Source organism: Eleutherodactylus coqui, chromosome 2, assembly GCF_035609145.1.
Source record: "Eleutherodactylus coqui strain aEleCoq1 chromosome 2, aEleCoq1.hap1, whole genome shotgun sequence".
NCBI classification, from domain to species: Eukaryota; Metazoa; Chordata; class Amphibia; order Anura; family Eleutherodactylidae; genus Eleutherodactylus; species Eleutherodactylus coqui.
Window position 1 is genome coordinate 104,468,585 of NC_089838.1, and position 16,460 is coordinate 104,485,044.

Here is a 16,460-nt window from a genome sequence, read left to right on the forward strand (position 1 = left end):
AAGAGCACCGGCCAAAAAATGCTAAGAATCCAGACAGAAAAGCCATGTGTAATTACTTTAACATTCCTCATCCCAACGGAGAAATTCTCGAAATAAGTGACTAAACGGTATTTGATTCAGTATCATAAGCGCATTCGAATTTTCATTGCAATGTATAACTAAAAGTGGAAATAATGTGACCGTATAAAGAAAAATGAAAAGCTTGAAAATAATCGTTCCGTTGCCATCATTCCCCTTCTATATTTTCTTCATATATTCTTTCAGAGTCTCTTCTAATAAGGACGCCTGCACACGGCGGAGCCAAATTCTGCATGCGGGTTCCTGCATCGGATTCCGGCTCTGACCACGGCTGGAGACCCTACATCCCAGTCCTTCTTTTCTGTACTGCGGATGGTTGCAGCCAAATGCAGACAGGCTGCAGGTTGGGTGGCTTCCAATGACTTCAAGATTGCGGGAAGAATCACTTTGCCATGGCATGCTACCTACCTATCATCTTACAGGCACCATATCTACAAGACAACTTTTATAACAGTGGGCTTAGATCCAGCGGTTTAGCTCCGGGATACATCATATAATAATGCTGTCATATAATAGTCAGACACCAGATCTACACAGTGATAGTGATTACATGACATTTAGGGTTACTTTATACAGGACAGCTGTCCCAATGACTAATGTTCCAATGCTTTTACAAGCAAGTCGCTCACTAGTCATTTAGTTTCACTAAATCGAAACAAAGCAACTAGAAACAACTGAGCAATTTCTTGCTCAATACCTTGTTGGGTCCTGTGTTTATACAAGACTACTATCACTAAAGATCACTCATCTGAGTGGTTTATGTTTGCTAATAGTTATCCCATCATTTTCCAATCAGTATCCAGTTAAAAAAGTTATACCTTAAGATCTAAAACATACACAGCGCGAGGTCATCTATACCTGTACCCATAGTGCCCGCAGTCATCTGTACCCATTCAGCCCACAGTCATCTGTACCCATACAGCCCACAGTTATCTATACCAGTACCCATACAGCCCGCAGTCATCTGTGACCATACAGCCCACAGTTATCTATACCTGTACCCATACAGCCCGCAGTCATCTGTACCCATTCAGCCCACAGTGATCTGTACCTGTACCCATACAGCCCGCAGTCATCTGTACCTGTACTCATACAGCCTACAGTTCTCTATACCTGTACCCATACAGCCCGCAGTCATCTGTACCCATACAGCCCACAGTTATCTGTACCTGTACCCATACAGCCCGCAGTCATCTATACCTGTACCCACACAGCCTGTAATCATCTGTACCTGTACCCATACAGCCCGCAGTCATCTGTACCCATACAGCTCACAGTTATCTATACCTGTACCCATACAGCCCGCAGTCATCTGTACCCATACAGCCCACAGTCATCTATACCTGTACTCATACAACCCGCAGTCATCTGTACCTGTACCCATACAGCCCGCAGTCATCTGTACCTGTACCCACACAGCCCGCAGTCATCTGTACCTGTACCCACACAGCCCGCAGTCATCTATACCTGTACCCACACAGCCTGCAATCATCTGTGCCTGTACCTATACAGCCTGCAGTCATCTGTGCCTGTACCCATACAGCCTGCAGTCATCTGTGCCTGTACCCATACAGCCTGCAGTCATCTGTGCCTGTACCCATACAGCCTGCAGTCATCTGTGCCTGTACCCATACAGCCTGCAGTCATCTGTGCCTGTACCCATACAGCCTGCAGTCATCTGTGCCTGTACCCATACAGCCTGCAGTCATCTGTGCCTGTACCCATACAGCCTGCAGTCATCTGTGCCTGTACCCATACAGCCTGCAGTCATCTGTGCCTGTACCCATACAGCCTGCAGTCATCTGTGCCTGTACCCATACAGCCTGCAGTCATCTGTGCCTGTACCCATACAGCCTGAAGTCATCTGTGCCTGTACCCATACAGCCTGCAGTCATCTGTGCCTGTACCCATACAGCCTGCAGTCATCTGTGCCTGTACCCATACAGCCTGCAGTCATCTGTGCCTGTACCCATACAGCCTGCAGTCATCTGTTCCTGTACCCATACAGCCTGCAGTCATCTGTACCTGTACCCATACAGCCTGCAGTCATCTGTACCTGTACCCATACAGCCCGCAGTCATCTGTACCTGTACCCATAGAGCCCGCAGTCATCTGTACCCATTCAGCCCACAGTCATCTGTACCCATACAGCCCACAGTTATCTATACCAGTACCTATACAGCCCGCAGTCATCTGTACCCATACAGCCCATAGTTATCTATACCTGTACCCATACAGCCCGCAGTCATCTGTACCCATTCAGCCCACAATCATCTATACCTGTACCCATACAGCCCGCAGTCATCTGTACCCATTCAGCCCACAATCATCTATACCTGTACCCATACAGCCCGCAGTCATCTATACCTGTACCCATACAGCTCACAGTTATCTGTACCTGTACCCATACAGCCCGCAGTCATCTATACCTGTACCCACACAGCCTGCAATCATCTGTACCTGTACCCATACAGCCCGCAGTCATCTGTACCCATACAGCCCACAGTCATCTGTACCCATACAGCCAACAGTTATCTATACCTGTACCCATACAGCCCGCAGTCATCTGTACCCATACAGCCCACAGTCATCTATACCTGTACTCATACAACCGGCAGTCATCTGTACCTGTACCCATACAGCCCGCAGTCATCTATACCTGTACCCATACAGCTCACAGTTATCTGTACCTGTACCCATACAGCCCGCAGTCATCTATACCTGTACCCACACAGCCTGCAATCATCTGTGCCTGTACCTATACAGCCTGCAGTCATCTGTGCCTGTACCCATACAGCCTGCAGTCATCTGTGCCTGTACCCATACAGCCTGCAGTCATCTGTGCCTGTACCCATACAGCCTGCAGTCATCTGTGCCTGTACCCATACAGCCTGCAGTCATCTGTGCCTGTACCCATACAGCCTGCAGTCATCTGTACCTGTACCCATACAGCCTGCAGTCATCTGTGCCTGTACCCATACAGCCTGCAGTCATCTGTACCTGTACCCATACAGCCTGCAGTCATCTGTACCTGTACCCATACAGCCTGCAGTCATCTGTACCTGTACCCATACAGCCTGCAGTCATCTGTACCTGTACTCATACAGCCTACAGTTCTCTATACCTGTACCCATACAGCCCGCAGTCATCTGTACCCATACAGCCCACAGTTATCTGTACCTGTACCCATACAGCCCGCAGTCATCTATACCTGTACCCACATAGCCTGCAATCATCTGTACCTGTACCCATACAGCCCGCAGTCATCTGTACCCATACAGCCCGCAGTCATCTGTACCCATACAGCCCACAGTTATCTATACCTGTACCCATACAGCCCGCAGTCATCTGTACCCATACAGCCCACAGTCATCTATACCTGTACCCACACAGCCTGCAATCATCTGTGCCTGTACCTATACAGCCTGCAGTCATCTGTGCCTGTACCCATACAGCCCGCAGTCATCTGTGCCTGTACCCATACAGCTCACAGTCATCTGTACCTGTACCCATACAGCCTGCAGTCATCTGTACCTGTACCCATACAGCCTGCAGTCATCTGTGCCTGTACCCATACAGCCTGCAGTCATCTGTGCCTGTACCCATACAGCCTGCAGTCATCTGTACCTGTACCCATACAGCCTGCAGTCATCTGTGCCTGTACCCATACAGCCTGCAGTCATCTGTGCCTGTACCCATACAGCCTGCAGTCATCTGTACCTGTACCCATACAGCCTGCAGTCATCTGTACCTGTACCCATACAGCCTGCAGTCATCTGTACCTGTACCCATACAGCCTGCAGTCATCTGTACCTGTACTCATACAGCCTACAGTTCTCTATACCTGTACCCATACAGCCCGCAGTCATCTGTACCCATACAGCCCACAGTTATCTGTACCTGTACCCATACAGCCCGCAGTCATCTATACCTGTACCCACACAGCCTGCAATCATCTGTACCTGTACCCATACAGCCCGCAGTCATCTGTACCCATACAGCCCGCAGTCATCTGTACCCATACAGCCCACAGTTATCTATACCTGTACCCATACAGCCCGCAGTCATCTGTACCCATACAGCCCACAGTCATCTATACCTGTACTCATACAACCGGCAGTCATCTGTACCTGTACCCATACAGCCCGCAGTCATCTATACCTGTACCCATACAGCTCACAGTCATCTGTACCTGTACCCATACAGCCCGCAGTCATCTATACCTGTACCCACACAGCCTGCAATCATCTGTGCCTGTACCTATACAGCCTGCAGTCATCTGTGCCTGTACCCATACAGCCTGCAGTCATCTGTGCCTGTACCCATACAGCCTGCAGTCATCTGTACCTGTACCCATACAGCCTGCAGTCATCTGTACCTGTACCCATACAGCCTGCAGTCATCTGTGCCTGTACCCATACAGCCTGCAGTCATCTGTGCCTGTACCCATACAGCCTGCAGTCATCTGTGCCTGTACCCATACAGCCTGCAGTCATCTGTGCCTGTACCCATACAGCCTGCAGTCATCTGTGCCTGTACCCATACAGCCTGCAGTCATCTGTGCCTGTACCCATACAGCCTGCAGTCATCTGTACCTGTACCCATACAGCCTGCAGTCATCTGTACCTGTACCCATACAGCCTGCAGTCATCTGTACCTGTACCCATACAGCCTGCAGTCATCTGTACCTGTACCCATACAGCCTGCAGTCATCTGTACCTGTACCCATACAGCCTGCAGTCATCTGTACCTGCACCCATACAGCCTGCAGTCATCTGTACCTGTACCCATACAGCCTGCAGTCATCTGTACCTGTACCCATACAGCCTGCAGTCATCTGTACCTGTACCCATACAGCCTGCAGTCATCTGTACCTGTACCCATACAGCCTGCAGTCATCTGTACCTGTACCCATACAGCCTGCAGTCATCTGTACCTGTACCAATACCTAAACCATACAGCCTGCAGTCATATGTACCTCTACCCATACCTATACTATACAGTCCGCAGTCATCTGTACTTATACCTAAACCATACAGCCTACAGTCATCTGTACCTGCACCCATACCTAAACCATACAGCCTGCAGTCATCTGTACCTGAACCCATACCTAAACCATGCAGTCTGCATTCATCTGTACCTGTACCCATACCTAAACCATGCAGCCTGCAGTTAACCCATACTTAAACAATACAGCCTGTAGTCATTTGTATCTGTATCCACACCTAAACCATACAGATGCAGTCATCTGTACCTGTACTTGTACCCACACTTAAACCATGCAGTCCACATTCATCTGTACCAGTACCCATACCTAAACCATACAGCCTGCAGTCATTTGTACCCGAATACACACCTAAACCATACAGATGCAGTCATCTGTACATGTACCCATACCTAAACCATACAGCCTGCAGTCATTTGTACCTATATCCACACCTAAACCATACAGATGCTGTCATCTGTACCTATACCCACACTTAAACCATACAGATGCAGTCATCTGTACCTGTACCCATACCTAAACCATGCAGTCTGCGGTCATCTGTACCCATACCTAAAGTAAGCTATTTACAGCTGCAAAACAAATTTACATACATGATTTAGCCCCTAGGCATAAGCTGTTCAAACAGGACTCTATCTGGACTGAATGAAAATTTGTTTGTGGCCCTTAGGGCTCATGTCCACGGGCAAAATATGATTTAAGATCCGCAGCGGATCTCCCGCATGCGGATCCGCATCCCATAGGGATGCATTGACCACCCGCGGGTAGATAAATACCCGCGGATCGTCAATAAAAGGGATTTAAAAAAAAATGGAGCATGGAAAAATCCGGACCATGCTCCATTTTCGTGCGGGTCTCCCGCGGGGACGGCTCCCGCGGGCTTCTATTGAAGCCTATGGAAGCCGTCCGGATCCGCGGGAGACCTAAAATAGGAATTTAAAGTATTTACCATCCGGCGCGGGCGGGGAAGGTCAGCTGTTCCTCACGGCCGCATCTTCCTTGCTTCGGCTCGGCGGATGTGCCCGGCGCATGCGCGCGGCACGTCGGCGACGTGCCGGCGACGTGCCGCCGGCGTCAGGAATTCATCCGCCGGCCGAAAATGAAGATCCGGCCGTGAGAAACAGCTGATGTTCTCCGCCCGCGCCGGATGGTAAATACTTTTAAATTCTTATTTTCGGCGCTCATGTCCGCGGGGCAGGAGGGACCCGCTGCAGATTCTACATGTAGAATCTGCAGCGGATCTGATTTTCCCCGTGGACATGAGGCCTTAGGCTTCGTTATTGCTTGGTGTTTTTTGTTGCAATTTTGAACTGCAATTAAAAAACAGATAAAAAAAACACATGCATTTTTAAGAAACTGCGAACACTGTTAAAAACTGCTGGTGAATTTAAACAATACATGCGATTTAGAAAAAACCCAAAATGCATGCAGTTTATTGATACACTCTTTTATTGCAAGCCAAGTGTGCAATCATATACAAGAGATGCCCAGGTTATACCAGCATGGTCTATATCACTATGTACAGGAAGATGTATAACTTATACCAGTTGTACATATATAATAACCCAGGTTATACCAGCATAGTCTGTATCACTATATACCGGAGATGAACAACCCACACTGCTCCCCACAGGCCTCACAATCTCCTTCTACACTAAGCGTCCAACTGCTGACCCAGCTTGTCCTGCACGGTGAACATGCTGCTGGGTGATGAGTCGGGCGCTTAGTACAGCAACAGTGCGATATTGTGAGGCCCAAAAGATGTGTGATGATGCGAGTGCAGATAACAGCCCGGAGCTGCAGTACAAGGCCATTCTCCTGGGTGCTGCTCTACAGTGGTAAAGGGACCTTTGGCCCCCCCTGGCTTAAGGGTTGCAACTGCGACCACTATAGCTATACTGCTGTTTCTCTCTTAGGATAGATATGTTTAATCCTAGGCAGGCTTAAATTCATTTTTTGGTAATTTTCTAATCACATCTGCTGAAAGGTTGTATCAAGCATTTACTACTTTTTCAATGAAAAACAAAACATTTCCTGATGTTGCTGCTGAATTCCAACTAATCTTAGACTGAGCCTCCTTCTTCTACTGTTAGACTTCCTAATATAAACACTTCTATTCTGAACTGTTTTTATACCTTTAACATATTTAAAATGTCGACCATGTGCCCCCTCTCCTCTAGGCTGTACAAATTAAACGTGTACTCTTATTCCAACAAGTTATCCCCTATTCACGGGATAGGGGATAACTAGCTGATCGGTGGGGGTCTGACCACTGGGACCCCTACTGATGATGAGAACCGGGGCCCGGTCGGTCCCTGAATGAAAATAGTGTGGGTCGGGCAGCGTGGGAAGTACATGTCAAGCAGGAGCACGGCGCTCCATTCATTCTCTTCATACCACTAGACCCACTTGGTATAACCTGTATATACAATAGCATACAGTTCCCGTCAAACTATGGCTAACACCTCCGAGGCTCTGCATCTAATGTAGCATGGCTTAGGACACATGACATGCTAATAGGACAAAATCCATTTCACTGATAATGCTTTCAGCCACGTTTTCAGCTTTAGAAATGTTCCGTGCATGTACTACAGGGTTCAAAATCCCATTCCATTCCATACTTTAGACTTGATGAGTTGTGAAACTTTCAAATTAAAATTGAAGTGGACTTTGATCATTCTTCCCCCAAGCCCTTTATTTGTAGTGCGTCCCCTGTATACATAATGCCATACATGTATATAGGTATTGTCATCTTTGTGTTCCCATCCAGTTATCCAATTCATACACATCATGATTCTGTATACTTGGTTCTGTACTTCTTTTCTTACCAGACTCATTTTTCTCGATGATATCGACCACTTGACCAGCACGCAGGTTGATTTCGGAGCTCTCCTGTTTGTCGTATGCAGCAACCACTACATACTGATCCAAGACTAAGGGGTCAGCTGATGTAGAGTCGGCACCTAACCAAAAAATACACAGATCATATAACTTGTTTGTTCGTTCTAAGCTTATAAATTTAGGCAGTGACAGCCAGTAGATAGAGAAAAATGTAAAGCATGTAATGATTTCCTCCTAACTAACAGATATTGTCTCAGTATGCTCTATACAAAGTATTTCATGATCTGAGAGATTATTTAGAAATCACTATGACTTTCCATATGAGAATTACCTAAGCAGCATTGGGCCTTGAAAAAAACAATATGCACAATACATAATTATAGTAGTTACCACAAGACAACCGTAAAGTTCTGATGTTATAATAGTTCATCACCACTAGAGGGCGCCAAAACACAAGAAATACCATAACAAGCAAGGAAAGGAAAGAGTTTGTGTCAGCAGCTCTGTCCCAAGAATGTATCAGTCAGTAATGTAGAGTAAAACAGCAGCCCAGATCTCAGCTTCTTTAATGCTTCACCTCACAAGAAATACTTTTATAAAATATGCACCCAGGCATGATCTGACCTGCTGTACATGGAGGATCCGGCATAGATACAGCACAAAATACCAGAAAAAAAATAGTTGCAACAAACTGCACTATTTTGTCCAGGAAACTTTCAGCTGGACCCGGTTCTAGTCAAAGGGGTCTACCTGTCGCTGCTTAGATCCAGCATGTGCCGGATGTGGCAGTTCTAGTATTTTTGACTTCAGAACTGAAATCAGCCAAAGGCTGCGGTGTGAATATGCCTAACAAGACATGTCCGGTTATACAGATCAAAGTAAAGCAATTTAATTGGCAGATGCTGAGGCTCGGCACATGGCAGAGGTAGTGAACTGCAATGGAACAAGAATCAAATTTGCAATCCAAAACACATGAGTACAGTAGTACCGATATCCGTAATCTATACAACACTACTGCAGTCATAATCCACAGCAAACGCAAGTCATTGGGCCTAACATATATGGGATGACTATAACCAAGTTGTGAGCTTGTGTATTCTGATCCAAAACATTTTGAGCGATAATCGTGTGTAAATGTGCGCCCATCATGCAGTTTTTGCCCATCGCTGAGTTCAGCTCAGCTTAAAGTCAGTCTTCCCTAATAAAAGGGGACGCATGCTGGGTTTTCCATGGGCAGCGCTGATAATATTCTTTTAGCTGCTGTCCCGCTGGAGAACAATAGTGATGTATTTAGAGAACAGACCGCCTGCTGTTCTCTAAATACATGCAAATGAAGCTAGCTAGCTACAAATGGGCTGACAAATTTTTAACGATCATCTGTGTGTGTAAATGTACCTTTAGGGTACAGTAACTGATCAATAACTGATGGGTGGGGGGTCCAACTTTCAGCACTCCTGTCAAATCAGTTATTTGAAGGAGCTGCAGCCTTTAACGTGCTTACATCAGGATGTGGTCTGGCTCATACTCCGAATCCTATACTTGTCATAGCAGCTGTTCACTTCAAAGGAAAAACACTACAATGTCCAGAATGGCTGCTACAAAAAGTTTTCTCATTATGAACAGTGTCCTGGGTTATAACCACTGAAGAAGCTGCAGCGTACACACAAGCGCTATGGCCTCTTCAAACTATTGAGTCACATGGGTGCCAAAAGTGGGACCCCCACTAATCAAATATTGATGGCCCACCATGGGGATAGACTATCATTTTTAAAAGCCGGATATCCTCTTTTAAACTACTGACTCCTGTGGGTGAAAACCTCAGAAATATATTTGCCTTGCTGAACTTTCACATAACCAAACTACATCAGATATTATACCTGGATCTATAAAAAGTAACATGTAAGAATCTTACCAAATCTCTTCTTCCCCATGGGTTCTCTGAAAGACAAAGAAGCAATTAGTCGGACATGGTGGTTCTGCTCTTGTAGTTCAACTAGAATTCTTTCAACATCTACAGTAATATAGGACATGAATTTGGTCTCAGGATGGAATTATTAAATGGATAACAATTAAAAGTCATCATTGATCTCAGTTGTTTAAATGAAAAGACAAGTTGTCCAATCCGTCCGCCAACTCAAATCAGGTTCTACATCTTTGGGAAAACTGGGCCCCCACACCGGGCGACGTAACCACAAGAACCAGGAGGATTGGTTTCGCAGCTGCAAGACCATGGAATAAGATTTCCTAATATGGAATAGACAATATGATCTGGTTGATATGATATACTGTTATACCCTGGAGTAAGGCCAACTTACTGTCCAGAGGGCCTTTTACCAGAACTGCGCATCGGGCATGAACATTCATCCAATCATTCATTTGCCTAATCATTAGGCTATATAAATGTGTCGACAATCAGGCAACAAACGAGCAAATGCTCATTCATTGGCTGATGGCCTCATTTATGGGAGCATAAAAATGCTTACTGGACGACTGCACATCTCCATGTTGTAAACGGAAAGGTGCCGACAGCCTATCAATGATGACTGTATTGGGACAAATGATTAAATTAAAAAGAGGTTTTCTGGGAACCCTGCCGATCAGCTGTCTGAAGTGGCCATGGCACTTAGATGAGTGTAACTGTCACTTTATTGTATATCAGGCACAGCGCCATACATTTTATAGAGGTCATGCCTAGTATTGCAGCTCAGTCCTATTCCCTTCTCAGCTGGAGAAGAGCCCAAGGTGCTCACCTGAGCACTGCAGCCTCTGCAATGAGTTGATCGGCGGGGATCAGTGATAGTGATGACTGACCCTTTACCAATCGTGGCTGTGGTCCTGGCATTTGCAGTGACAGCTGACATCCCCAGAAGTCAGGTGACCACTGTAGCTAATTAGAAGCCGCAGCGTCAACTTCCCGAACTCCTGGCATCATAGCGCTCAGGATTTGCACATCGATGCCAGGAGAAGCAGCAATGACGCTCACCTGACTGAGTGGCATCAGCTGTCACAACAAACACCGGGACTTCAGCACTGAGTGCCAGAGGGGCAAGTAATGCTCAGTTTGTTATCTTATTATAGTCAGACCTATTGAAGGGATGTTGTCTGGTAACCGGATAAACCCTTTAATGATTGCTGACCGACATGCTCATTTTTGATCGCTACTCGTTACCACGGACAGATGATCTGCCCATGTAAAATGGCCATAACATATTCTGGGTATGTGGTTGTCTGCTTTAAAGGGATTTTTCAGCTCATCAAAATTGACGACCTATCAACAGGATAGATCATCAATAGCTAATCAGGGAGGCTCCACTACCAGAGAACCCAGCTGCTCACCTGTTTGCGAGACTACTGTTGCCCTGTATGTAGCAGCAAGCATATGGCTCCGTACATTGTGTAGTGGCATGGCATGGTATTGCAGGCACAGCTAACAGTCACTTCAGGGCACCTATCTTGTGGGCAGGTCATCAATTTTGAAGAGCTGGAAGACCTCTTTATCTGAGCCGTGGCAGTGTAGTATGGGTGATAAACTATCATTGGTAGCACATCCTCCATTTATACTTGGAGATATGCTGCCGACAACAATGTTTTTTTCCATCTGCAAAATCTGCAATCAACTGATGAGTGTTTTCTCGATTGTCAGCTGATGGGGTACAACCTCACACGGTCTGGAATGGTATTGCAGCTTTCTGCCATTCACTTGAATGGGACTGAACTTGCAGTACCATTCCAGACAGCTGCAAAATGTACGGAGCTGTATTAGTTTGACCACACAGCAAGCAATGACCAACAGGCATCTTAGACCCCCACCGATCTCATATTAATGACCCATCCTGAGCATAGGTCATATTTATCATTTATTTAAAGTATGGATACAATCGAATGTTTACTGCAGCTACAAAAGAGGAAAAATAAGTAGATCAAATTGTATCCACTCACAGATGGATGCAGATTTCCCCATTACAAAGAGTATATAAGAATAGTTCTGGATAGGATTAGATTCCACTTTGAAAATATGTGATAATGGAATAACTTCTGTTCAACATCAGTTTAATGGGGAGTTTTTAGCCAAAAGAAAGAAGCCCCCTCATTTGGATGAGCGCCTCCCTTTGATTTGCAGCTGTATCCTTGAATGCAGCTGAATATTTTCCTAGACATGGTGCTCAACAGGGTTACACAGAACAGCAGCCAAACAGTTCGCATTTAATATGCTGAACGAATGTCCATAGACGTCCATTCAGATTCCGAGCTGGGGGAAATGTGTGAAAGCTCTTAAACTCAAAAAGTAGAAAAACGATGAATGGCGACAGATGATCCGCTGTGGTGTACATTTTCCTTCGCACGCATTAATTGAAATAAAGCAATGCCGTACTAATGCAGGGATTGGTTTTCTTGGCCAAGTACGGCCTTGGAAACATCATTATAGACTGCAGTGTAAAGTGCCCCAGATGGGACCAGTTACACTATCAAGCATCTAATCAGCAGATTACCTGGAACTAAAGCTGACATTTTTGGGAGTGGTATGACAAAGTCACAGTACTGGCACCTGTCAAGAGAACGTGCCAAACACCTCGGTGATAAGTGGCCCTAGCAAAGGTTCATTGTGGTCCCTCATGTAAAAAAAAACAGACTTGAAACTGAAACCAACATGTAAAGGCACCGCAATATAAAAGGAGGGAAGAAAAAAAACAACAAAAAACACTTAATACACCCTGTGTGAATACAACATTTTGCTATTGCTGTAAAACCCACTAGTCAGATTGAAAACCACAAAAAGAAAAAAAAGCCCATTAGTCCCTATTGAGCCTGTTATATCACCATCTCATCAACCTCTGTTCTCCTGTAATGATATATGTGAATATGTATAAACCTATTGTCTAGAATGAGCTGAAAGAAATAGCCATATTTGGATTCCAATTCTCATGTCTGAAAAACCTTATCCCCTTCCTGACTGAGGGCATGTATGTACTCCCTCAGCCACTGGGGGGGTGTATGGAACCCGCTCCACGCTCGCAGGTTTCAGCTGTTTTAACCCCTTGAGTGGCGGGTTTCCTACCATCCTGTCGTGCCCACCAGGGCAGGTTTTTTAAAATGGTCTAATCATTAAATTTCAACAAATTTTGCAGTTGCGTCTTAAGAGCCATAACTTTTTCATTTTTCCATTGACATGGCCATATGAGGGCTTGTTTTTTGCAGGACAAGTTGTGATTTTTTTAAACAGGGGGGAGGAAAAAAAGGAATGGGGAAAAAAGAAAAAAGGGGGCCATGTCATTAAGGGGTTAAATAATGTATTAACTTCCTTCTCTGGGTCATTATGACGCATGGATACCACATGTGTGATTGTATTTTTGATTTTTTACAAAGTACAGGGAGACAAGTGTTTTTATGTTTTTTATAATTTTTTCCCTTTTTTAAATTTTTTTTTTTGTCCCTTTAGGGGACTTCCACAGGGACCCATCAGGACCCCTGATCACATTCCGGGGGTCCGATGGTGACAGCCCTTTACATGCTGCAGTGACAGCCCTTTACATGCTGCAGTCACATAGACTGCAGCATGTAAAGGGTTAACACAGCAGAGATCGGAGGTTTTCTCTGATCTCTGCTGTAAGAGCTAGTACCTAGCTGTCCTCTGACAGCCAAGCACCAAGCTCTCCCTGCCACAGAGACCATCGGCTTGCTTCTGACAAGCCGGTGGTCTCTATGGCAACCTGTAAACAAAGCAGGAGATTGCCGGCATATCGGCAATATCTTCTGCTGGTTTTTCAAAGCCCTTGCTTTGTTCTCTGTGGGACTGTGCAGGCAGAGCACAATGTCACAGCTTGTGGCATTGTGCTCTGCAGCTCCCATAGTGATACATAGCCCAGAAATCTTCCGGGCTATGTCACTATGAGCAGTGGAGCTCGTCCCGGAAAATTTCCGGGGGTGCCACTCAAGGGGTTAAAGGAAACCTGTCATCACCTTTGAGCCCATAAAACTGTTATTGAACTCAAAAAGGTGAGGGAACGGGTGACCCGGGGAGCTGTGTTTTATACTCACTGGGTACCTCGCTCCATGGCTGGGTCCCTGCGCAATTATTGTGCACACACAACGAGCCTCTGCAGCCCACTGTGTGTGCGTGCGCTCCCATAGAAATCAATGAGGGTGCCTGCATACACAGCCAGCTGAAACGAATCCCTCTGCGTGCATGTGACAACTTTGCAGAGAATCAGTGCTGGAACGGGGATCCGGTAAGTATGGAACAGCTCCCAGGACCCCTGTTCCTGCACCATTGATGACGCGGTTACCCGTAACCTTTACATAAGGTCCTTGCAGAAGGGCCACGGGTCGGATGGCTTACATTGACTTGAACGGAAGCCGTCCATGCGGAATCCACACTGAAATACAGCATGCTGCGATTTGTCCTCCGCAAGCAGAAAATCGCAATTAATTTCCACTCGTGTGCAGGAAAAAACGCTTTTCCATTGCATACTATGGGCGGTATTTGTTGTGGAATCCAGAGGCAGTCACCCGTTCCAAATTCCACAATGCAAATCCAGCAGTGTGCAGCCGGCCTAACGCTGGCAGCACATCTAGATACATGCAAGCACTGCTTACACTGCACTCCACCGGGGTGGATGATCACTGGCCCCAAGGGTTCTAGTGTAGGTTACAAAAGGAGTATTTTTTTTTTTTTTTTTTTCCAGGGCAAGGAAGGTTCATGCAGGAGAACTAGAAGAGTAATAAAACAATCATATATATTTGATATATACGCATGAGGGAAAATATCTAAAGCCAGGCTATTTTCTACTTCTCTGCCAATCATCATTCTCCTACAGTACGTTAAAATAGAATTGTAAGTCTGCGGGCTGCAAGTTTCCATCAAGAGCAAGCAGACAAATTATACCCTGCCAGAAGCACAAACTCAAGGTCTTTTTATGATTAGCATTTCTAATTACAGTTGATGAATACATTGTCAGACTTCCAATGAAAGATGGGAGATCGAGTCCACATTGCTGCAAAATGCAAAGTGTGTATTAAAAAGATTTATTATATGGACACCACCCTAATAATACAAAACAAACACAATAGAGATGTATGCCTACAGTATTTCCAGTTACAGTATGGGTATTGCAAGCTCACAAAACAGTCTTAAGTCTAGCAGAGGGAAGGAGATCCATCTCATTGCGATCCTCTTCTTCCTGACCTGGGGATGGCTGAGGGGCTGGGTGTGCAGAAAAAGGAGGGGCTTTGCTTTTCTAGCCTCCACTGCAGACATGGGGGGAAGGTTTCTGCAGCAGCAGGCTGCTTCTTATCCAGAGACATGGCAAATGGTAATGAAGGTGAAAACAAAACGGCTGCTACTGGAACACATACTAAAGTTTTTTTTTTACCTTGCCTTTTGTGTTTTAAACACTGTCAAACGCCACGATTAACTTCAACGGGGCTTCTCAGACAGGAGCTAAAATGCGTTTTGTAACGCTGCGTTTTTCAAGCGCTTCCGCGCTTTTAAACACGATGCTTTGCCATTGAAATGAATGGGGTGTGTTTTCAGCGCTGCTGAAAAAGCGGTAGAATGCGGTTACTGCTTTTTTGACTGCGTTTTTCTTCAGTTCTGGCATTATCAGCTTACTTGGCTACATTTGTAACTGCTGAAAACGCAGCTGAAACCACTGTCAAAAACACATGTCAGCGCAGTAAAAGCGGTGTTAAAAAAAGTATTTTTACAAGCACATGAGTGAGAGTGGCCTTACTATAGAAGTGCTGTAATTTTGAAGTCCAAATGTCTAGGAGAGGAACAAGTCAACTGTGAGCCATAAGCCTTCAAATATGGGACCTTCAAGCCCTGGAGCAGAAAGTGAGAAAGGTCTTCTGTCCTCAGTGATAACACTCAGGATAAGGCCTCTGGCACACTAGTGTATTCGGCGCAGTCCGTGGAAATCCATGGAAAGCACACAGCCCTATTATAGCCTGAGGCCATATGTATGGGCATTTTTTAACATGGACTGATGGAGTGTGTAAAAAACTCAAGGCATGTCCTATTCCTATCCCTTTCACGGCATAGAAATAGGAGATGACAATGCATGTCAACGTCCTGGAGTCTGTGTGCCGTTTGATGCACGTTGCGCCCAAGTCTCGCGTGTTTGCACCTAGCCTGAAGTTCCGCATTGTCACTGGAAGAAACATTAGAACAAGAGTTATTGGTTTGTTTGAAACTTCATGAATAGGGATTTCACAGCTGGGAATCTGCAGTCCACACACAATTGTCCGCAGTTTCACTAGAAAAGAGATTAATGTAACAATTCTTCAATTAATTTCTAATGAAATGAAGATGCACTTTGTTTGCACTCCCAGAAGGGTCCGGAACAGAATAAGACACGATGGAGAATTTTTAAAATAATCCTTTTTGAATCATCTGAGACAATAATGGCCGAGTTCCACAGATCATTAAGGAACGTGTGTGCAAGACATTATGTTCCACAGATCCTCTCAGGTGAAGCGGCGGCACTTGCACATGTTGATCTCTTTTGGGTGGAAGAATGTGCTTGTGGCTCAGAGT

At 45.6% G+C, this 16,460-nt stretch overlaps 1 protein-coding gene across 1 annotated transcript in view; it reads right to left on the reverse strand.

The window, feature by feature from the left end:
- Positions 1-16,460, reverse strand: part of SH3PXD2B (SH3 and PX domains 2B) — a 144,986-nt gene that overhangs the window by 19,417 nt on the left and 109,109 nt on the right. Inside the window, exons 6-7 of the mRNA XM_066591284.1 lie at positions 9,837-9,862; positions 7,912-8,046 (exon numbers count right to left, since the gene is read on the reverse strand). Coding sequence (XP_066447381.1) covers positions 7,912-8,046; positions 9,837-9,862 — 161 coding nt within the window. The remainder of the gene's footprint in view (positions 1-7,911; positions 8,047-9,836; positions 9,863-16,460) is intronic.